This window comes from Alosa alosa, chromosome 1, assembly GCF_017589495.1.
Source record: "Alosa alosa isolate M-15738 ecotype Scorff River chromosome 1, AALO_Geno_1.1, whole genome shotgun sequence".
Classification (NCBI taxonomy): Eukaryota; Metazoa; Chordata; class Actinopteri; order Clupeiformes; family Clupeidae; genus Alosa; species Alosa alosa.
Window position 1 is genome coordinate 13,344,542 of NC_063189.1, and position 23,610 is coordinate 13,368,151.

At 41.1% G+C, this 23,610-nt stretch overlaps 3 protein-coding genes and 1 long non-coding RNA gene across 6 annotated transcripts; 2 read left to right on the forward strand and 2 right to left on the reverse strand.

Annotated features, from left to right (window-relative positions):
- Positions 1-9,575, forward strand: yme1l1b (YME1-like 1b). 2 transcript variants are annotated; one of them, XM_048259353.1, is made up of 18 exons: positions 1-146; positions 967-1,089; positions 1,287-1,467; positions 1,592-1,690; positions 1,832-1,935; positions 3,433-3,583; positions 3,757-3,840; positions 4,095-4,268; positions 4,504-4,656; positions 4,748-4,880; positions 5,011-5,073; positions 5,165-5,277; positions 5,367-5,522; positions 5,804-5,955; positions 6,696-6,822; positions 6,968-7,041; positions 7,605-7,691; positions 7,923-9,575. In XM_048259353.1, exons 1-18 carry the CDS (start codon positions 114-116, stop codon positions 8,064-8,066), a joined length of 2,151 nt encoding a protein of 716 aa, XP_048115310.1. In that variant the 5' UTR covers positions 1-113; the 3' UTR covers positions 8,067-9,575. The 2 variants fall into 2 exon arrangements, with proteins under 2 accessions (XP_048115310.1, XP_048115317.1); XM_048259360.1 differs by having other exon boundaries at positions 4,116-4,268.
- A 276-nt stretch (positions 9,576-9,851) lies between these two features.
- On the reverse strand, positions 9,852-12,455 carry LOC125306393 (patched domain-containing protein 3). The gene is given in 5 exon segments (XM_048261735.1): positions 9,852-10,781; positions 10,783-11,449; positions 11,539-11,684; positions 12,008-12,129; positions 12,219-12,455. Coding segments are annotated over 5 exon segments (2,055 nt in total). The 3' UTR covers positions 9,852-9,898.
- A 2,199-nt stretch (positions 12,456-14,654) lies between these two features.
- LOC125305492 lies at positions 14,655-15,738 on the reverse strand. The gene is made up of 2 exons (XR_007195424.1): positions 15,582-15,738; positions 14,655-14,846 (listed from the first exon to the last, which is right to left on the reverse strand). It is a non-coding gene; the product is annotated as an uncharacterized LOC125305492 (long non-coding RNA).
- rab18b (RAB18B, member RAS oncogene family) lies at positions 14,777-21,220 on the forward strand. Of its 2 annotated transcripts, XR_007195423.1 has the most exons (8): positions 14,777-14,934; positions 15,747-15,802; positions 16,061-16,122; positions 16,624-16,696; positions 18,456-18,574; positions 18,701-18,767; positions 19,515-20,158; positions 20,501-21,220. XR_007195423.1 is itself a non-coding variant. In XM_048260240.1 (7 exons), the coding sequence occupies exons 1-7, from the start codon at positions 14,867-14,869 to the stop codon at positions 19,688-19,690; spliced, it is 621 nt and encodes a 206-aa protein (XP_048116197.1). In that variant the 5' UTR covers positions 14,777-14,866; the 3' UTR covers positions 19,691-21,220. The 2 variants fall into 2 exon arrangements, 1 of the variants encoding a protein (XP_048116197.1); XM_048260240.1 differs by having other exon boundaries at positions 19,515-21,220.
- The last annotated feature ends 2,390 nt before the right edge of the window (positions 21,221-23,610 follow it).

The window sequence follows — 23,610 nt, forward strand, 5'->3', positions numbered from 1 at the left end:
CTAGCGTTACTGTTTGCTCTTTTGCGTGCAAGAAGCCGCAGAGAGTTGACTGGGACAGGACATTGGTGGAGGGCATACGAAGTCAAGACAGGGCACAGCAAAAATATCCAGAAATGTTTTCCCTGTCTTCTACATTGCAACCACAGGTATGACAGTGGAGCAACTTGGTGGTTGGTCTAAACAGCGTTGATTAGCTTGCTGCGCTAACACCCTTTTAAAATTAGCACAAGCTATCGATGCTAACTGGCACCTCGATAGTTTGCTCGGTATGATGATGATTGGTCATTTAATCTCAATTCATTTAGTTTAATCTCGCCCTTTTCTACGATGTTATCAGTGTAACGTTATATATATATATTTATATATGTCTATGTTAATTCCTTTATGTTGTTGACAAGGTAATCCGAGCACGCAACAAGTTTGTTAACCCCTATGCTCGCTAAACGCGTTCGATATCTGAAGGCCCCTGTTTATGAATCTGTCAACTATGTGACGTTATTGAATCTCGCAGCGTTAGCGATGCCAGCGTGAATACATTAACATGCGAGTTGTGAGGTAAAGTAGGATAGTGGCTTACCTACGCCAGCTAACGTTAAAATACAAATGTGCTTACGTGACCAGCTGTCTTAGCTGTGTTGACCAGCTAACGTTAGGTAGCCAGCTTTATTAACGTTAGATGACATTTAACCTTGTTCATGAGAAAGTCAGAGCCATGTTTCTTTGGACTGTGTAGGTTTAAAACACAAGCAAGGATCTGCCATATGATTTTGCATATGTTTGATGCATTGTCTCAAATTAACAATTCTAGAGGTGAACAACACGTTATGTTTGTTGGCACGCAATTTCTCCATCCTCCAACGTTTGAATGAGCTCAGTTTGTTGTACATTCTGTAAATAAATAAATTAAAATAATATAAATAAGATAAATTATGGGGGTTAATAAGATGGACTCACTTGTGGTTTCAGGTTACAGTCCAACTGAGCCACATCATCAATGCCTTTCATTCTCTCAAGAGCTCTGTTAGTAGCACGCCTGGCAGAGTTCAGCATAGAGATCAGGCCCCAGAACAAGATGTACAGATCACAGAGGTAATCACTCTCATTTCAAACACACACACACACACACACACACACACACTTTTGTTCTCACCATCTTGCCCTCTACATGGATTTTCAAACTCTTTCTCTCTCTTGTATTTGCTTAAAGGTGCATTTTTGAATACAAATCCCACAGATTTACCCCTGGTTTCCCCTAATCATATCAGATTGTGTGCTGTAATCTGCAGACTACCTGGAACCTGAGGGAGCTAGGTTTGACAGACCTAGGGGTAGGACAACTAGATGAAATAATGAATAAGTTGCTGCCTAGCATTGTCCAGCAGGGGGCACTCCCAGCCCCAAACCCAGCCAAAAGCCCATGGAAAACCTCCCACAGCTCCACAGAGTCATTCTTCCACAACAAGCATGGTGAGAAATTATCTTGATACTTTAGCATTATTAATATAAGCCTATGCATGGTTTGAAATGTCCATATTTGGTCACATAAACTTACCTTGCTCTCTTATTCAAATTCTGTATCTCCTTATGGTAGGATTTTCAGGTGGGCGTATTTGTGGGGCTTCCCCAATCTTCTGTAGACAGAATATTTCTCCTCTACAGACTTTACATGTAGATATGCAGTTTTGGCCATGTAAGTCACTTGTCATCAGTACTCATGTTTTGTTAACTGTCTTTCAATCTTGACCTGTTAATAAACTGCTTACTTAATATGACCATTTAATTGGAGCTGTTTGTTTGGATGTTTAATTGTGAAGTCCCTTTCTTTTTTCAGCATGGCAGCAGAGTCGGGGCTTTAAGACCTTGAAGTCTAGAAGACGATTGCAAGGTTTCGATCGCTCAGTGGAATCTGAGGGGTTTACTCCTTCTTTCATGAAGGTTTGTTACACTGTATTGTTGAAAACTAAGGTTACCTCTACATTATTGCGGATTCTGTTTCGTAATGGGTTCCGTTATCGAATTTGATCTACGTCCACAGTGAGACGAAATCAAAATGTTGTGCGTCCACTTTACACCATTGATCTGCAAATCACACAACCATTCACTTATGTCTACCCTTTGTCAAGTCCTACATTCCTGTTATTGATTCTAGGTCAGATAAACAATGACCATTTCGTCCATTGACGTGAACATGCTAAGTGAAGAAACTACTGAAATGCCTCATATGGTGGACATTTTAAAACATTACACGGTGCCTCTCAAGATCTGCAGGAATTTATTTATCACATACACTGTTATAACCGTATACCATTTCTTTGAAGTAAGTTGCATATAAATCCATTGCCATTCTGGTCAAAGTGAGCATAGACTATAATGTTAAGGAATTTTGTCGTGGAATTTGTTGTGGACTTCTGGAAAAGGGGCACATGGTCATTATCGCATGATGGGTGCACAACAAATCAGGTAAGGAAACATCAGACTGACAATGTCCAATCAGGAAGGGAACATGGATGTTTGTTTCTGTATTAAGCGTCCACACTATAGGGTCGCCAGCGGATTCTAATCTTTCTGTTTCAGGAGTTTGAATACGATAGATGTGGACGCGGTCGATCTTGGGAAAAAAAATCAAAGGAATCCGCAATGATGTAGACGTAGCCTAAGGGGCAAGCAGCCTTAGCTCTGAAGCATCTGACTTTATCACTGATCATGATCTGTGAATACCGGTATGTGATCTCTTATTTGGAGGAGAAGTGCATATGGAAAAGAGTTGTTATAGCTATTAAGGTTGGTATGTGTCATGCCCAGTTCTGAACCAGATACCTACACAACTTCATCTTACTTTAATGAGGGAGACCACAACTTAAGTACACAAGTGTGAGGAGTTAGTAATATTACTTTCGTCATCAGAGGGTGTACAGTACATGTGGCACTGTGTGGACGTACGTTGACCCTCTTCAATTTTTTATCACCATGCAGACAAGTCCACGTGGTCATAATGCTAAAATGGCACTAACAGTGGACTTGGACATACTCCAAGTGGACTTAAAAGCATAAGATCAACTACGTGTCCGCAGCCTGCCTGTTCACAAGCGAGTACCGACCCTAGCCAGGAATGTGAATATGAGTATAGTCATAGCCACGAATGTGAACATGAGTATGGTCATAGCCAGGAATGTGAATATGGGGCATAGGAGAACAGGAGATGAGGAATGTAAGAAAGTCCGTGATCAAGAGATAAGTCCTTGCTCTTCACAAACCCATTATATGCAGAATAAACATCATACCATTTTCATCAGTTGTATAATTTAGTTGTAGGAAAAAATTGGCAGAGAACTTCAACTGAATTAATTCAGACAAACGTAATCCAGAGTAATTGTGAAAGCAGTTTCACATAAACTGTGATGAATGAGCTTGGTTTATGCTTTTCCTTTGAAGAATTTCCTGACACGAGACAAGGGACAAGAGGTGGAAACTCTTGACAAGATGCTTAAAACCAGAAACATTCCCAACGGACAGCATGATGCTTTCAAGACTGGCTTTGCTGAAGGTTTCCTGAAAGCCCAAGCACTTTCTCAGCGCACACAAGGTCTGACCTGTCTTATTATTCGTGTGTGTGTGTTTTTGGAAGTCAAACCAAATGTATTGTAATAATTCATGAAATACTGTATGTCTTTTAGACTATTTGTATGCTACAATATTTGATGTACTGATAAAGGTGATTGGTATGAGTTTATATGCATGTTTTTATTTGAATGGCAGAGGCCTTGAGGCGGACTCGACTCATCCTGCTAGTGTTGTTGCTGGTGGGCCTGTACGGACTCTCCAAGACGCCCTTTCTGTCAGGTAAAGACTCCCTTTCTATCTTGGCCCACAGTTTGGCTTGCTTTGCAGTGCACAAACAACGTTTTACTGCACTTAGTGCATGTTTGACTGCAGTTAAGCGTGCACACTCTAATTGTTTATGGTGGATGGTTTTTACCTGCTTTTCTCACCATTCATCCCTGCCCCCGGGCATGTCAATCATTGGGAAATCCACGCATGCGGTGTTCCCCGAGTGCCGTTTGAGTGTGAACTTTTAATCTAACCATTCCGGACAGTGCGATTCCGAACCACATCAGGATTGGACTCAGCGGTGGACCCTGTTCAGATGAAAAATGTGACCTTTGAGCATGTGAAGGGGGTGGAGGAGGCCAAGAACGAGCTGCAGGAGGTGGTGGAGTTCCTGAGGAGCCCACAGAAATTCACTGTCCTCGGGGGAAAACTGCCCAAAGGCAAGTCTGCACCTAAAATCCCAGTTTCATGAGCCAGTGCGTAGCGTCTATATGTACTCAGTTCCATAAGGCATGTTGTTGCTGTGCTTTTCCGAATAGGGCTTGTAAACTCTGGGAATCATACTGGGAGACATTTTTGTTGGTACTAACGGTTTGTCATGGTAGAGCCATTGTGTGAGTGTGTGTGTGTTTGTTGTGTTTGATTTGATTTTCATTTAGCGTTCCCTTTGTGCAGGCATCTTGCTTGTCGGCCCTCCGGGCACAGGGAAAACTCTGTTGGCCAGGGCTGTGGCAGGAGAGGCCGATGTCCCTTTCTACTACGCCTCTGGCTCTGAGTTTGATGAGATGTTTGTGGGTGTTGGAGCCAGTCGCATCAGGAACCTGTTCAGTGAGTGATCTACTGTACCAATATAACACAACACCAGTATACCCCCCAGCCCCTCCACCAATGGCTCATCGATGCATGTGTCTGCCCTCAGGGGAAGCCAAGGGCAATGCTCCATGTGTGATCTTTATCGATGAGCTGGACAGTGTGGGGGGCAAGAGGATCGAGTCGCCCATGCATCCTTACTCCCGACAGACCATTAATCAGCTCCTGGCTGAGATGGACGGGTGAGCTTTGTGAAAAGACCGCTTCGGTGCTCTTCACATTATGGCACACGGGTGTCGGTCAGTGAAACACATCAGCCTTTGTGCGTTGTTGACTTTGGCTTGGTCTGATCACTGATTTGAATATTCTCAGGTTTAAACCAAATGAGGGGGTCATAATCATTGGGGCGACCAACTTCCCGGAAGCTTTGGATAAGTAAGTCTTGTGAATGAGCCCTATAGTTAGCTGGTTTGTGAACTGACCAGAGGTTAATACCACGTCTCCTCCTCCTTCCCTTCTGAACCAGTGCTCTGATAAGGCCAGGTCGGTTTGACATGCAGGTCACCGTCCCCAGGCCAGATGTAAAAGGACGCACAGAGATCCTTAAGTGGTACCTCAGGAAGATCAAAGTAGACCCAGGTACGTCTCTTGTGTCTCATGGAGAGATAAGAGGGACTGGTTAAAGTGTAAATCCCCTAATGCAGAAGACCATGTGCTGTTTCCTGCAGCTGTGGAGGCGGAGATCATTGCCAGGGGAACCGTGGGGTTCTCGGGGGCAGAGCTGGAGAACCTGGTGAACCAGGCGGCGCTGAAGGCAGCTGTGGACGGCAAAGACATGGTCACCTTGAAGGAGCTGGAGTTTGCCAAGGACAAGATCCTCATGGGTACGTAGCAGGGGTAGCATTGCAGTGGTCTCAGGGGTAGTGTGGACTTCCACCTCTGTCCACTTTGTCCACTGTCCACATACACAGCAGTTTTGAGAAAGGGTAGAACATTGATTTCAACTCCTGAAAGCAATCATTCACAGACTACAGGGTGAGAGTTGTACTTTTAGTGGGTGATATGGTGTCTTTGTTGAAGTAAATTCCTATCTTTATTCAGGCAGCTGTTTCCAGCTCTTTCCTCCTCCTCTCACCCTTTGTCTCCTCCCTTATCTATTGTTCAGGCCCAGAGAGGAGAAGTGCGGAGATCGACGAAAGGAACAAACGGATCACGGCCTACCACGAGTCTGGACACGCCATTATTGCATATTACACCAAAGACGCCATGCCTATCAACAAGGCCACTATCATGCCACGAGGCCCTACCCTGGGCCATGTAAGTCCCTCACAGTCATGGCTCAGCAAGGCTGTTGAGCTCAATGCAAATCAAACCAGCTAATAGGCTAACTGAAATAAAACCATGCCAATCTCTAGGTATGGTGAAGGGTATGTGATGTGGGTCTATTTTAATTCCAAAGGCCAAGGGAACTTTATCAGGATGCATAGTATCCTGGATCCATGAAATAACTGGCCTTTAAAAATAAAAATCTGCCTGCCTCTATGGGAATTTAACACAGTATATTTGTACATAATATATTTATGCCTCCTGTATTTTAAAGAAGAACATATAATTATTTGTGATACATTATTCATTCACAAAGAAAATGGGTGTCCTTAAAGGTTGGATTTTTCCTCATTTTTTTAATTAAGGCATTAAGATCAATTTCCAAAAGATTTTTTTTTTTATTCCTCTTTTTAGTCAACTTTAGCATGGGTTTACATTTTTTCTTACCACTGTATGTACTGTAATAGAACATGGCCTTTGAGCAAAGGTGTTTTGTAGTTATGACTTCACTTCCTGTCTGTGAGAGCTTGTGTTCTTGTGAACTGTATCCTTCACTTGAATGCTTACTTTTCTGAAATTTGCATGGCCAATGCAGTCCGTATAATCACTGGAGGAAAACAAATGGCCTTCACATTGATGGCCCTCTAATGGTCTTTTAATCAGTTGGTTTTCATCAGAAATTGAAGGGGAAGTGTGTGTGTGTTTGCTGATGAGCCCTCTTGTTCCTGCAGGTGTCCATGCTGCCAGAGAACGACCGCTGGAGCGAGACCCGAGCCCAGCTGCTGGCCCAGATGGACGTCAGCATGGGAGGCCGCGTGGCCGAGGAGCTCATCTTCGGGGCCGAAAACATCACCACAGGTCAGCACTCCCCGTCTTCTTACTCCAGTTCTCTTGTGGACTTCTTCTAATTTAGAGAGAGAACTCAAATGATGTTTTGATTTTATCGTTTGTTTGTTTTGTTTTTGCATAAGATGTAAAACCAACACATTTGTTCCCTCTGTAGGTGCATCAAGTGACTTTGATGGTGCAACAAAGATAGCCAGAATGATGGTGACTCGATATGGAATGAGTGAAAAGGTAAACAGCTAGTCATTCCCACTAATTCAGATACATTGTGCCCTCACATAAATTTGCATGGTTATCATTGCATTAGTCATGCACATGCATTAGTTATGCTGTAGCTTCCCCCTACTGGAGTTGACACTGACTGTTTCTCAACCTGGGCCATATTTATAGATGTTTTTGCAACTAACTTTTTACACAGAAAGGAAATTAACTAATTTTGTCAATCATTGAGTCAGAACGCGAAAATAGTCAACTTAAAAACGGAAGCTCTTTCAGGCAACGGAAGCTCTTTCAGGCAACGGAAGCACGATGCACATTTGGACACACACTGTAGACTAACAAAATGCAATTAAACAAGTCTGGTAACATGGAGACGGAGATAACATCACATGCATGTGTGTTTGCACTGCTGTAAATGTAAAGGAACTAACAATTTGGTCCAAAACCATTAAAAATATAGGGCCCAATTCAAAAACACCACAGTTCCCCTTTATGTAAAATGTACACCATGCAATTCTCTGTAAACAAGCGACTCTGAAACTTAGTCAGTAATTTCATTTGAACTATTTCTGTAGCTGGGTGTGATGACATATGTAGACCAGACAAAGCAGAGCCCAGAGACACAAGCAGCTATTGAGAAGGAAGTCCGGATACTCCTGAGGGTAAGTGACCCTGCACCGACACTGCACAATAGTTTCTGGAACATAAAACATGATGTAGCCATAAGTCATTCTGTAAATATTAGTGATTTTATAAATCATGTTTAGGCCAGCCAAAACATGACCCAGAAAATTAAATAGTACATGAATTTTAGTTCCCTTAAAACCATGAAACTATTTTCTGCCTATTTCATTTGATAATCCTTGAGGCATGTGCTTATCCTCCTTGTCCAGGACTCTTATGAGCGGGCCAAAGCACTCCTGAAGAGCCACACCAAGGAGCACAAGAACTTGGCCGAGGCCCTGCTCCGATACGAGACCCTGGACGCCAAAGAGATCCAAATGGTCCTGGAAGGGAAGGCTCTGCAGACCAGATAAGCTCTGGAGGCTTCAGGAGGCTAAAGCCACGAGTCCTGAATGTACATGTGCAACCTCAACAAGAACAACAAGTCAAGCCGCACAAGCTAGTTTCTCCAAGTGTTTTTGACCACGTGTCTAGGCTACACATCTGTCACTTTATCCTCTGGGCCTCTCGCACAACAGAAGTAGTCCGCAGGACCAGGCCCAGGAATTGTTCACCCAATCAAAGTCTGTCCACGTATGTCTTGTGACTACTCAGGCTGTTTGTTGACTGTCTTCACTACCTGTTATACCCACGCTACCCCTCTGCACTGGATCAAGTCATCTGTTCCATGGCAAACAAGCCCACAAGCAGCAAGCCACTCATGTCACTAGTAATAAAACAGAAATAAGGCCAGCAGTACATACGTGTTTTCAGATGTCATCTGATGTCTTTTGGTTGGTGGTTTCTCAAATTAATGCCAGTTGTGTTTTCTGTATGTGTGTGTGCTTCTTGTAAAAGGTGGCCTTTCAGAAATCTTTAGATGGAGGTATTTGTTTCTTGGGAGGAGGTGCAAAAAAATGCATCGTTCGTAGCACTTTGGTCAATGCAAAACTGTAAGTGTGTGAGTGTATAACCATGCTTTAACTGAACACGGGGAAATTGCTGCTGCCGTTTGGTCATTTGAAATTGCAATCAACATCTGAACGCAAGCATGTCTTCTGTATGTTTCTCCTGCTGTGAAGAGTAAGTGTGTGAGTGTGTACACGCCACAGGAGCCCCTTTGTGTGTGTGTGTGTGTGTACACACAAAGGCGTGGGACTGATGAGGTTGATAGAAAGTCTTTGAAATGACTGACTCCATGGACTTTTTTTTTAATGAGCGACTCAGGGATGTGAGGGGATTGGTGTCTGGTGAATGGCTGGATGTGAGGGGATTGGTGTCTGGTGAATGGCTGGCCACGGCTGTGTTATACAGACTCCCTGTTTCATGCATATCAGTAAGGAGATATTGGTCTATTCAAGTGTGACTGCTTTTAATTTAGCTACGGTCCTTTAAGGGTAACTATTCTATGCTTATGTATTTAGGGTTTTTTTTGTTTTTAAATTATTAATTTTTTTAGGGAATTCTTTTTTTAAATCAAACTGCTGATTTATTTCCCCTGGTGACATACAGTTTAGAAAAATATGATGGTTTATGTATGCTAGAGTCATACCCGGAAGACTCTGAGCACCTTTTACATACATTATGAATGTTTTGGTTCATTTGCTTTGAACTTATTAGTAGTTTGCCATGTTAAATCCACAAAATATAATCTGGTTATGTTTATTCAGTGCACAACTCTTGCCCTGGCTTCTGCATCTTGCCCTTGTGTTTGCCTTTTTACCCATGATATGTATTGTACATATTTAAAGCACTTCAATGGGGACATTGTATATAGCTGTATAGAGGTATTTTAAGTTGAGTATTTAGTTTTATGCTTTTTGTGTCCGAACTTGACAGATTTGTCAAACCCAAGCTATAAATAAAGTATACAACAACTCCTACTCCGTCTAGCATGTGTGGTTATTTTTAATGTCTGTGTGCATAGGGCACCCCCACAAAATTGTATACAAGTATTTATAATTCCTATACATCATGCATGTGCTTGTGCCATTTATCTTCAATTTTTATTTTAATAAGTTCTGCACCAAACCTCAAGCTGTACATTAACATGAGCAAATACTAGACATTTCACTATAATAGCGTTTTCCCAACATTATATGAAATAGATGTTTATTGTAAAAAATATTAAACATTTTAAAGCATTTCCCAAACAAAAATCATCAGGTTGCCAGTATTACATATTCTTGAAAAATGAATGCCAGACTCATTGTGTTACCGATTCTGTTTTTTGATTGCTGCATGTCCCCAGAAAGGTCAAAAATACAGGAATGAAGGCAATGCCATGAAGCAGCCCAAACAGGATTACGAGAGACATGATCGCAAAGAATGTCCTGAAGATGTAGCTTGAAGAAGCGGAGAGCACCACGATACCTGCCAGTGTAGATAGCGCCCCCTGTAGGATGGGGTAGCCGAGACTGGACAAGGCCTCCACCACCTTCTCATTGGCCTTCGTTTTTGGGCTGGAGACAAAGGCGTACGAGATGTGAGCGGAGTAGTCCACGGCGAAGCCGATGCAGATGATCAGGTTGATCATGGAGATGGAATCCAGGTTGATGCCGCAGTAGGTCATGAAGCCAATGACGCCCATGATGACAGAGGCAATGGCAAAGGTCACCCAGAGTGCACAGAAAGGGCTCGGAATGAGCAGCAAAGATATGATCAGCATCACCACGGCAACCACCAACACAGTCTGAATGGTGATGTTCGTGATCACAGCATACTGGTCAGAGTAGATGAAGGATGGGTGATACACCAGCACAGGTAATTGGCAGTGATTTCTGGTGTTCCTGAAGTCCACGAGCATTTTCTTCTCATCTTCGGAAGTAGTAATATTAACAGTCTGGAGGAAGAAGCGTGATGCGTAAATCGTATTGTTAGATGACATGTTGAGGTCCTCTTTGAACTCTGGATGATAGTCCAAAAAGGACAACAGGCTCTTTGTGAATGTAGCCTCTGAGTTTACAATCATTTTAGTCTTATTTGTAAACTCTTCAAAAGACTGAAGCCATGACACAGAATAGTCTGGGTTGACCTCGGTCAGACTGTGAAAATGCTCTATGCACATGTTGAGTTTAAGACGCCTCCTCCTCCCAGTAGGGATACGTGTCCTGCACTGCTAGCATCACCATCGCCCCATACTCAGAGAAGTATTTTTTCTTGTACTCATAGTATTTCTGTATGTATGAGTCATCATTAGCTAGGTTCCCAAGGTCTATACCCTCCTTGATGTTTACACACCCATAAATCCCCACGGCAAGATAAACAGCATAGAGAACACAGACAAAAACTCTCATCCAAGTTGAAACCAGACATGGTCCATAGTACCGCCTCAAGAATTTCTGTATGGGCGGCTCTACCTCTGTCCCTGTAACGTGGTCGTAAGTCCCTCCCACACAGCAAACACCAGAAGCTCTAGAACCTCCCTGTGCTGGTTGTTCTGGAACCTTCATGCAGGTGAACCAGTGCCTGTTGCTCTCCTCCCTTTGCCCATTCAGTGCCAGACATGCTCCGAAAAAGGTGATGTTGTAGATGTAGCAGAACATGACTGCTGTGCCCGTATACAGGCAGAATGACTGCACTGAGCGAAACGGGTTGCTGTAGCTGAGGAAGAAGGCAAGCACATCGGTGAGGGTGGTGATGGTGATGGAGATGGCAGATGCCTCAAATGTGTTGGACAGACGGTCCGGCACGCTGTCCTTCACGTTGGTCTGCTGCCAGCTTGAGATCATGATGAACATGTCATCAACACCGATTCCTATCAAATTAATAAATGTTTAAAATAAAAAAATAAGATTATAGAAATGAAATGGATATGCAAAATTGAAAGAGGCTATTTCTTCTTACCAAGGATCAAGAAAGGGGATGTTCCCACTGTTATGACAAAGGGTACACCCATGGCAAGCAACAGGCCAAAGCTACTCAGCACAGCAAGGCCAGTGGAAAAGACACCTAGACAGGCCATCCACACCTTATTTCTAACATTGTCAAACCTGTAAAAAAGAGGTTGCACTGTAATCCAAAATATGTGTTAGGCCTATGAGTTTGCTATAGGCCTACCACAGAAACGGAACCAGACAAACCAGAATTAGTAAAAACATTCATATGGTATAAATGATGAGGTCCTGTTGAACTCTTCATGTTTCGGGAATAGTTTACTTCTAACCTATTGGGCTACAGGTGTTTCCAAACAAATCTCCGATTTTGGTTTACAGGGTCTTAAACTTCTAACAAACCCGTTTCTCTTGCAGGAATAGACCATATTAATTTAGCTGTATTCATCTTCAATTAAATTATTATAATAAAATGTACAAACCTGAAGCAAGATACTATTGAAAATGAAATGGCAATGACATATGCAATTGCAAAGAATTGGATGACACTCTTTGAGGTTTTCTCAAACTCCTCCTGTCTTGATTTTGTGGTGTAGTAAGATATCTATAGAGAAAAAAAAACATTAATGGCATGATTAATTTATTATCAAGATATGGTAGTCTAAATGATTGCTGAATTATTTGACCACTTACCGTGTCCGACGACTCAGAGGACAGTGAGTCCACAAACTTAGTCAGCCATAGGTCTGACTTTTTTTCATTATCCTCTTGTAAATAGAAATACAGTTGTATCGCTTCTGCACTTAAAACTATATCGTTATTGTCCACTTTCACACCTCCAATAAAATAGCCTATGTGAGTACCGTTCTGCACTGGAAATTTGATTTGAATTGATTGGACATTATTCGGGTTAGGCCTATAACTGACCATATCAAGTACGATATTGGAAAAGCAATTATGGTTCACTTTAGCACAAATATCACTGTAGTTAAAGGTTTTGTCGCCAGACGTGACTGTCATTTCACGTATTTTGTGCTCGATGCGTACGACCTCTTCAAATGCCTCTTTTTCTAAAATGTTTGTTTTATGCGTAAATATTACTGTTGCGTAAATTCCTTCTGTGCTGAGTCGCAAACTTGAAAACATAGACGCTTCGTTAGGAAACGTATCTTGGATATATTCCCTTTCCAATTTCCCTTCTCCATTCACAGGGGTGAATTCTTTTTCAATGTCGTTTGACGTCATTTCCCGAAGAAAGTAGAATCCTGCTCCCATAATTCCGGACAAAAATAAGGGAATTAAAAGAAAATACCAAGGATGCTTCCCGATAAACTTGCCAATGATCCCAAAACAAAACCGCACAGGTTGTTCAATGAAATCTACTTGTATGGCCATCATTCCAGAAAGCCTATTCTGCTGTTCCTCCACTGTCTGGTTTCTCAAACTATTCTCTAAAAACACTATAGTCCTACATGTAGCCTATAGTATATCCAGTGGCATGCTAAAAAATATCCTTCTGTTTGTCTTTCAAAAAAGTAGTCTCTTGGCAAAATGCTCCAAAGCAGTACCTGATGGCAGTCTGCCAATGAGCAGAGTGAGACTGAGGATGGGAGGCTGTCTTTTGTATTTCTCCCTGATCATCACTGGGCTGCTATTTAAAAGATAGGGTTACCTGAAAACACTGTAATTTCCCCCTTGCTTTTCATTGCCTACAGGAAACTATTCATCTTAGACAATACTGAATGAAAACAGTTCATCCGCCACAGCTGTGGCAAAGATGGTATGCGCACTTAATGATCCTGAAGGAAATTTAAGAATATAGGCTTTTTTTCTGTTTTTATCAGTCTAAAATGCTGAACCCCATTATCTGAACCAAATGATCAGTGGCCTGAACCTATTTATTGAACTGATCCCTCTTTTGGTAAAGCCATTAATATTTCATTTAGGCACACTTTTTTCACAAAATTTTGTTTAAAGTTGATGAATGAGGCAAATGAGGAGAAGTGTGTCTGAAGAGGTGTTGGAAGAAGATGTAAGTCATTTCAGATGAAATTTGAGTAATTACGATGCTCATTGATAAACTTTTAACACAGAGAAAACCAAGACCATTATGGTATGTGAATGAAATAACATTCAATACTGTATTGCATGCAGAAATGACAGTATGCAATATCTAGGCCTACATTTTCTTCTTACTGATTTTGGAATTTTCTCCCAAAAAATGTACTCCTGACAAATTGATCATAAACTTTTCCTTTCATGAGCTATATAGCACTGTGTCTCCCATTTGATGCAGTGTCTATAAAGTGTCTATGGAAGTGGATTAAATGTCTGAAAATAATATAGGACTTCCTGTGCTCAGTTACACCATGGAAAATATGTTAATAACTTGAACAAACTCAAAAGAAGCCTATATGCTATCCTATGTCTAACTAATGAGGGGAATGCATCTGAAACACATAGTGTTTCATGGAGAGAGGAAGCTTGACTGTATTTACCATGCAGGTTCAGGAGGCTGGAACAAATTATCATATAATTTCACTTTCCCCATCATAAAACCATAACCAATAACAGCAGGCAACCGCTAAAGTAATATACTCAACAACAAAGAGAGTGGGTGGCTGCAGTAATGATACCTTTATGATCCTGAAGGAAATTTAAGAATAGGTTTTTTTCTGTTTTTATCAGTCTCAATTGCTAAAATAGCCTACTGAACCCCATTATCTGAACCAAATGATCAGTGGCCTGAACCTATTTATTGAACTGATCGCTCTTTTGGCAAAGCCATTAATATTTCATCTAGCTAGCTCATTTATAGCCTATTCTTTTGCAAAACTCCATTCTCATTCAAAATTTTGGGTTGGGTCTCAGGAGGGCCTCCTGAGGAGGCTATCATAAAAATAACAACAATAATACAATCAATGAGTTTTCATATGAACAAAACCCATAAACATAACTGTAAGAGAAGTATTGAATTAAGTTCTGTGGTAGTCTATGTAGAGCCGGATCAAGAGCAGGGTGCAGATTGAAGGATTTGAATTTAATTCTGGCTGCCAATTCAAAACTAACAGAGTTATAATTACAAATACGCTAATGGTTGGCCTAATTCAGAAAAGAATGAAGAAAACACAAAATGCATCGAGCTCTATTAGGTCCAGGCTACATGTGGGCTCTCTGGGTTCCTTTGGATTCCGACGACCATCAACATCTCCTGTTATGTTATGCAACACATCTGGTGCTGCTGACGGGTTTGTGTCGACGTCACATTTCTGGTCCGAAAGTCTCAGCAGTAGCATAGCAGAGCAGCGTCTAACCAGACATCTGTAAACAGGCGAGAGAATATGGATGACGACGTGTTAACAACTTTAAAAATATTAATTATCGGAGAGAGCGGTGTGGGGAAGTCGAGGTAATTACTTTACTATATGTCGTTTGTTCATCACTAGTTTTTGCCATGACAAACATGTCAGAACAACAGAGATATCTGGTGGCTAGCTGGCCAACGTTAGCTGGTCATTGCTGCTCCACTTAGCTATCTATAGCTAACGTCTGGAACGTAGCTGCTAGTTGGCTAGTAAATTGGATGAGTCCTCGGACATCATGTAGGCGAAAATATAGCTTGACAGTCAGTTAAACAGTTACGCGTTTTTCTGATTTATAGTGTCATCGTGTAATCAGCTCAATCCGCAAATTATTGGATTGTGTAATAAATGAAACAACTCGTTAGCTACCTGTTAGCTGTCTTGTTCTATGTGACTTGACTTAACGTTAACGTTTTGATAGCTAAACTAAGTTACCTTGCAAGCTAACTTATTTTCTCATTGCATCAGGATCAAAGGCTAAATTAAACGTCAACGTTTTTGGCCACGTCTTTAACCAAAGGCATCAGGTCATATGGATTAACGTTAACTTACATATCTTCATGATATCAACAATCAATATTCTGTAGCAGCTATGTTTAACTTTCTTGCCATAGGACGTGAAAGTTCTTTGTGGTGTTTACCATAATAACAATCATTGTGTCCCAGTGATGTTATTAAGTAACATGCAACTTACAACGTTACTTAGCCAATCCAGGTTATTTACACCGTTCGTTTACTGCCAGAAGCTCGTCAACTAACGTTACTCAGTATTAAACTGTTCTAAGAAACTTTTGTTTCTCTGTTGCTTAGCATTACTATGGTAATGTACGTTAAACCTTGCGCCCTCTTTTTTCAACAGTCTTCTTCTAAGATTTACTGATGACACCTTTGACCCCGAACTGGCAGCAACTATTGGTAAGTTCAGAATTTTTTTTTTAGTCAAACAACAGAAAAGAACAACATGGCCTGAATAGATGTGTAGATTAAAAGAAGCTATTTGTAGGGTAATGAAGATATGATGTCATGTAAATGTGGCTCATGAAATAGTCAAGTCAAGTCAGCTTATTTGTATAGCGCAATGTGTTGGCCTGAAACCTGCAGTGACTTAAAATAGGTGTGGACAAAGATAACTGTATGGCAGATATGTACCGGTAATATGTGTCATTTGTACAGGTGTAGACTTTAAAGTGAAAACAATTGCGATTGATGGGAACAGGGCAAAGCTGGCAATATGGGTAAGTTTATATCCTCCATAATTAACTCATGAGACTTAGAAATCACTTGCATCAGTCAGCTGTCTGACTCAATTGCATGATGTCATGTAGCCTACTGGGTTGAGCAATAGGTGGGCCACATTCCTCACATCTAACTATTGTCATTAGAGGGCGCCAGAACACAGTTTTCCACAGAGTCGTATAGCTCTGGTTTTCCACTCTGAAGGGTACTGATTGGAAGATCATCTTCCAAGATCCAGATCATCTTCTCTTCTCTGATCATCTTCTCTTCTCTTCTCTTCTCTTCTCTTCTCTGTATTGCTTAAATTACAACAGATATTGGGTCTGTTCCCTCAAAACCAGTCCCAAACAGTGCAGGGTTTTCAATAAGAGAATCTGGTGACAATGCCGTTTTCTCAATATAACAGTACCATTTTACTCTATTATCGAATATTTAGGTTATTTTGGAGCATGTTTCTATGCAATATTAATGCAAAACAATCTTGGTGTCCTGATTGGCAGGACACAGCAGGACAGGAGAGGTTTAGGACTTTGACGCCCAGCTACTATCGGGGTGCGCAAGGAGTCATTTTGGGTGAGTTCAGCTCTGACTTAGTCCAGAAAACCAGTTTGTTTGGAAATTTGGTATTTAAAACAACAACAATTCACAGATGTGTGACATTAATTCCTTCAGCAGGTTGCGAACAGGTTAGGTTACATACAGCTATGTTAGCATACAGATTAATTCACATTGATGCATTAATGCCATACACTATTTCTGATCTAACGTAATTATGTAATTACACAATTATTAATTTACACAATTAGAATTTATTGTTTTGTTGAGTTCCCAGTCTGCTTTGAGACTATTGACATTTATTTCTGCTGTCAGATTTTTCTTTTTTTTTCTTTTTTTTTTTTTTTTTAGCATGCCCAAATTTCCGTCAATGATTCCGGGACACTGAAAGACCGGGTACACGAAACTTTAAGTGGACATGTAACCCCACATGGATAGCATGGAACCATCGTTTTCGTTTTGATCTGTAGCTATAACATAGTCAAAACTGCACGAAAATTGGAAGTGTAGGATCATTATGACACCCTGTATGCACGCCAAGTTTTGTGGAATTCCGTTCATGGGGCCCACACAATAAATTAATTTATGTTACTATACACCAACTGGCCTGTAGGTGGCGGAGACAGTTTTCTGTGAATATCTAGAGAACCGTAGGGCCTAGGGAGGTCCACCTTTTTTTTGTATGTTGGTCTTAAGGGGCATGTCAACCCATCCCATTACCACTTATTTCATGTATGGCACCTAGTTAAAATTAAAAAAAAAAATTAGGTGTTTTTTCATCTCAATATCTCTGGCTGACAAGGTCAAAACTGGCTCTCAGAATGATGTGCTAATTTGAAATAGTATAGAAGAAATTATTTAGCAGATTATTATTTGCTACATTTAGCTTTATTCATCTCTCCAGTGGATAACCTCCGCTTGTTAATGAAAATAAGTCTGTGCACAGTTCATATACCAATTATACACACACACACACACACACACGGCAGAAAATATGAAATTGACAAAAACTGATGGATGTTGAACTTGGAACTCTTTAAAAGAAATCCAACAGTAACTCATTTTGAAAATCAGGCATAATGTTCAAAATTGTCTAAACACACCTGCAACTTCAACCTATTAGGGTCATAGGGTCATATGGAGACATTAAACTTGATGAAAAAGAATCAAGGGACTGTCCTCGGTCAGTGTGATAAATGTGTACATTTTTACCATGCTCTTTGAAAGGCTGCCATAGAAGATGCAAAATAATAAGAAATGGTAGAAACACAATGAGTGCCTACATAGCTTCACTGCTTCGCCCCCAAATTAGAGTTATTTGTTATCAAAATTGATTACACTGACTATTAAAAAGGACTAGCTGAAGTGAGAAGAGGCTCTTTTTAGCACCTACACTATTTGGAATGTGTTTCTTTCGAGAGCAAAAAGTGACTCCATATTTCGGTTGCTCTAATTCATGAACAGCTTAAGCTAGACACAAGATTCAAAACCTCTGCGGTCTGTATTATTGGGTAATTGTCATGCATGTTTGAAGCTGATACTCCTTGGCAGCCTGTTTCTTTAGAACTGAAATGAATATTCAAGATTTCAAAAGGCATGAGCCAAATATCTGCTCATTTGATGCCAGCCAGTCAGCTAAAAGACTTGCACTGCCAGTGTCTCTCTCCCCCCACTCTCTCTGACTTGCTGTTCAACCATATTTAGTGTCTGACATCAAACCAGAAGAATTCCTAATGTTTCCTGAGCTCTCACCATATTTGCATTCTCTCTCTTGTAGTGTATGATGTTACAAAACGGGACACTTTTACCAGACTGGAAAACTGGCTGAATGAACTGGAGACGTACTGTACACGTAATGACCTTGTGAAAATGCTGGTTGGAAACAAGATTGATAAGGTTTGTTCAGTTCTGTAAGTTAAAAAAAAAAAAAAAAAAAACAATATCCCTTTGTGGTCCAAGGAAGTGTTGACCTTGTTTACTCTGGAACACTTCTGTGGTTGTGACTCCCCTTTTTTGTCTTAGGACAATCGGGAAGTAGACAGAAATGAAGGCCTTAAGTTTGCACGGAAACATTCAATGCTGTTCATAGGTAAGTAGGCTGTGTGTCCTTTCAGGAAATTGCATAGCATATGCAGATGGGATTTTGTTTTTGAGAGATTGTTCCCTGTTGGCTCTCCGTGTTGGCTTTCCTTGTTTCCACACACTTTTTTAATGAAATCTGGTTAATGGCTCGTGGATCACATGTCCTGTGACATAAAAATAATCACAGGTCTCTCAGTTATTTATAGCCACATAAGTATACGCCTTCTTAGATTATTCAAGTTTAGAGCTGGACACTGATTTCATGCTAGTTAAAGCCAGTCATTATATTGTTTTGCTGCATGCACTGTATTTCTCTCATCATGTTTAAATGACCTGCCCTGACATGAGCTGTCATTTAAGGGTTTCTCACAATATTTGGACGTTCTCCTCTGACACAGTGTCAGCCAGTGCATCAGTGCAAACTCGAGGTGCTTTTTGTGAATATGAAGTCCACGTTTACATTGATGTTAACTATTTGCATTTCACAAAAGGTACTTATCCAACAGGTTACTTGCTTTAGTCCATTCCTTCACTTATTAATCTAATTTTGTATTAGTTATTCCTAGATGCTTTCTATGTTTTTCCTAATTGTACCATATTTTAATGTTCAGGTAGGCAAGGTGAGACTGAGACATGTATCCTCACAAACCTGTCTGCAAATCTGCCTGCCTATTTTTATTCATCTTCCTCTCTCTCTCTCTCTCTCTCTCTCTCTCTCTCTTTCTCTCTCTCTCTCGTTGTCTGCTTACTCCAGAGGCGAGTGCTAAGACACGTGATGGCGTGCAGTGTGCCTTCGAGGAGCTGGTGGAGAAGATCCTGCAGACCCCGGGCTTGTGGGAGAGCAGTGTGCAGAACCAGGGCGTTCGCCTGACGGACCAGAACCAGGCGGCCGGTGGGGGCAGCTGCGGGGGGTACTGCTCCGTCCTCTAACCACCCCCACCCCCTGCCCCCATCTCCACCTCCACCCAAACAACAAAAAAAAAGACAAACTGAGACAGACCACTCGCCCCCCACCCACCCCCACTTCCCTCCTCCCCCCGACAGTGGGTTGGGAGGGGCTGGTCCCTCTGAGGCGCAGTGCCGAGGGGCTCTACTGTTTGCACACTTCATACCTAGTACATCACGTTGTATGGGCCATGCCTCATGTTCTACTCTTTTATCCGTGTTATTTAAACAAACAGGCTTCTTGTTATTCTACAATCCTGCGGGATGCTCGGTGTTAAATAGATCATGTACAGTGTAGTTTCAGTTTCACTGTCCCTTTATCTCCAGTATTGGCCGTGGATGCCACTGCTTGGTGGATTCATCTCCTGTGTTTCTTCCACATACAGCCTGTACCTTCCAGCCCTGAGGGCAGTGAGAGGAGGGAATGGCGAAGCAGTAGACAGGGAGTTTTAGGTCAGGTGACATCACTGCAGACATATACATACTCACTGACTATGAGAGAGCCTGCTTTTCATCTGTTTTAATATATTGTTTATCGATGCTTCTCTCGGCATTGGAAAGCATTGCCTTAGTTCCGTATATTTTGCCTCTTCTGTCTGGATTTTAAATCTGTAGTTGTTATAATAGGCACTACTTTTCTAAGCAAGCACAAAAACGTGCTGTCTTGCATTTTGCTTTAGGAACATGCCTGCTGTATTTTGCATGCCTTTCATGTCATGTTTTTTTTTTTTTTTTTTTTCAAAAGAATGTTTGCATTTCAACTATGTTTGTTTTGAAACATATCAATTCTTTCAGTTGACCAGGACCTGTAGATAAAGTATCATGACAAATACCTCTGTCAGGCCGCTATGGACGTCAGAGCTCATGCCCCAAGCATACAGTATTATAAAGAAGAGGCATAGTTACTCAAAGCAAGCATCTAAATATTTGTGGCCACAACAAAAGCCTTTCCATGATGTCTCCATACTTCATACACACTTCATACTTATGAATTGGCATATTCTCACTTTATTTTTTTGAGATGTTCCAGAGGTGTTCCTTCATGCTTATATGCACATCCTATTTAAAGCAATATTCTCTGTTTGTGACTTTTGTTTGAGTTGTCTCCATCCATACTTTACTCTTTAAAACAATTATGCCTTAACGTCTGACTGTGACATGATAATCTTTGTATCACTATGACAAACTTGATGTCACTTAATGACACAGCACCAGTGATGGAAAAAGTGGTAGACAAAGACATTTTCAGAGTAGATTGATTTTATTTTCTTTCTTCCTGTCTAAACAGATTATGGATCTGTGTCTTTTGCCTCACTGAGCAGTTTGGACATTAATGGAGGCATCGTTAATTGCTGGTTCTCTGGCCAATGCTGTAATACTTGGCTTGGCTTGTCAAAGAAAGGTATTGATTGAACCATTCCTGTATTTGGATGTGGATTGTAAGCCGGAAAAAATGTATGTTGGAACATTAGATCAGCTCTTTTATTTTGCAATAAAACATGTTGATGTTCACCAGGAAGTTGTCATAATTTTGTAAAGTTCTATGATGTGTGATGACCAATGATATGTAATTGAATTTTGTTCTTATCCACAATCATGTTGGTAGTTAGTTGGGACAGTGGCATCACAAACCTTTTGGCCTGTCTTGTAGTTGAAAGTTTGAAAAACATGATTCAGTTACTAAAATAACAAGGAGTGCCATCCCTACTCATGCTTGTAATTCTCTCCAGACCTTTCATTTGTGACGAGCACCAGTTGGAGAACATTGTTTTGTTTTTATTTTCTCTGGAAGCTATAAAGACAATTTCCTCTAGTCCATCAGATGTTAATGCTGACATAACAGATTATTAAATACTGACAATACCTACACTGATATCCAGTCTGTATAGGTGTGTCTAATACATGCCTGGACAATGGAAGAATGTGCACCTCGGCTCTCACGACATTAAGCCTAGATCCGAACCAGTAGGTCTCACCAGAGTGAGAACTGGGCCTTTTCATTCACAACCAATTATTTCAATTGACATAGGAACCCCATACTGTGTGTCCAGTATCATTTTACTGGGCCAACAAGCTCAGGAGTGACCCTAAACCCGGCCATACTAGAGAAATAAATAGTGACATGAGTACAGCTATTCATGTTCCAGTGCGCCCTCTGTTATTAAAGTCATGTGTGGCACGCCACAGGCAGCACACCCATGCACACACCCAAGTGTCTCTTTCGGAAGGTCATCCGTCATTCCGCTCATCAAAGAGAGAACCCCCAGATTTCATATTTCATTTTTCGACAGAATGAAAACATACCCATTAGAGTTGTCTGTTTTGTTAAATGAGGGTAGAAGAAGTCAGTCAAAGCTGGTATTCCTCCTTGAATTTATGTTGGAGGAGTTCCATAGCCATTGATTATTTACAGAATGTTAATAAGACGGTGATTAGATGATGTTAGCCATAAGAAAATAAATGTGATATTATGGTTGACCTCCTGTCTGTTATAACACAGCTGAGCTTATTTATGTTTTTCAGGAGCCTGATCTTGTCTTTGTTAGACACCCAAAATGTTCATGAAATAGATCTGGTTGTCTTCCTGAGTGAACTTCCCTTTAACATGTACAAAATGACAGATCTGTAATTAGTCTCTTCCAGAGTTTTCCCTCGTATCTTAAATCATTTTATCCCTGCCTAATCCGTTCTTTTACTAGGTGACATACTAGGCTATTCTCTAGCCTTTTGCAAAGATGGATGAGTGTAATATGGATATTATGTTTTTGTATGAAGTTGAGTTGATCAATTACACCTAGAAGTGGTGGAACTGGAACATACTTCCTGCATACGCAAGGTCATAAGTCCAAGATGTGATCAGACATGGAGTCTATACTCTATAGTCCACCACAAGACTACAGCATAATGGTATATCAGACCATATACATTTATATAAACATATTGTAGTTGGGAATGGTGTTCTGTGTCCGCAAAATCACATCCACACAAATCCATCTCTGGATTTATGCTTCACTGCCTTTCCCTTCAAAACCTGATTCTGCTACATGTACACAAACACTCATGCACTGATAGCAGAGGCAGCCATGCAAGAAAATAACCACAGATTTTTGGAGGCCGTCAACCTCTATGCTCCCCACATACAGGCACACTGTGATACAGTGTGGGACATACCATAATAATAATGGCATGGAACCTTGTGTATAATCCCATGTCATTGTGTTATTTAGTTTTGAAGTTCAAACTATTGCATTGCCAAACAATCATTGAGTAACCAAGACATGAGATTTAAACATGAGTAGGGGATGGAGAGGACTTGGACAATGTGCTTTATTTTCTTCATATAGAAGGTGGCAACACCATGTGGCAGTCATATCATGAACCACTATGGTGTACATGTTACTGAAAGACTAACGCTTCTCACCTGAACTGAGTATGTAACATGCGTTGATTGTTTCACTGTTTAGGGCTGATCCCTAAGAAGGATGATCATAGAGGTTGATGACTTGATGTTCACGTTTCTGCAGGTCCAGGTGTATGACAGAGGTGCAGGTGCTTCATCACTGACAGGGTTGTGAATGGGGACTGCTTGTTATCAGCATTAAAGGGGTCAGTGAGAGTAATGCCCCATTGTTTTCTTCTGAGGACAATGTGAACACCAGCACAAAGTGTCCTGTGAGGAGAGGTGACAAGTAGATGTTGATGGTAGCCAGTTCTGGTGTGACGATTCTTTTCCATCCACTATCTCTTGGAGACTGTCCTTTTAACTGCCTTGGATGAGCATATGGAAGACCTTTTTACTGCAGTGAATCATATCTGATATCTGCAACATCAGATGGAAATACCTTCAACTCCAGTCTGGTAGACCTTGCCATGCCAACAATGTGTTGCTCAGATGTAGATCTGTA

What these genes read in the sequence shown, in the direction of transcription:
- rab18b (XM_048260240.1), top strand. Translation starts at nt 14,867, where the DNA reads ATGGATGACGACGTGTTAACAACTTTAAAAATATTAATTATCGGAGAG. An exon ending in AGCGGTGTGGGGAAGTCGAG is followed by an intron (nt 14,935 to 15,746) that starts GTAATTACTTTA and finishes TTTTTTCAACAG; the next exon opens with TCTTCTTCTAAGATTTACTG. An exon ending in GGGCAAAGCTGGCAATATGG is followed by an intron (nt 16,123 to 16,623) that starts GTAAGTTTATAT and finishes CCTGATTGGCAG; the next exon opens with GACACAGCAGGACAGGAGAG.
- yme1l1b (XM_048259353.1), top strand. Translation starts at nt 114, where the DNA reads ATGTTTTCCCTGTCTTCTACATTGCAACCACAG. An exon ending in CGGGGGAAAACTGCCCAAAG is followed by an intron (nt 4,269 to 4,503) that starts GCAAGTCTGCAC and finishes CCCTTTGTGCAG; the next exon opens with GCATCTTGCTTGTCGGCCCT. An exon ending in GGCCGAAAACATCACCACAG is followed by an intron (nt 6,823 to 6,967) that starts GTCAGCACTCCC and finishes TTCCCTCTGTAG; the next exon opens with GTGCATCAAGTGACTTTGAT.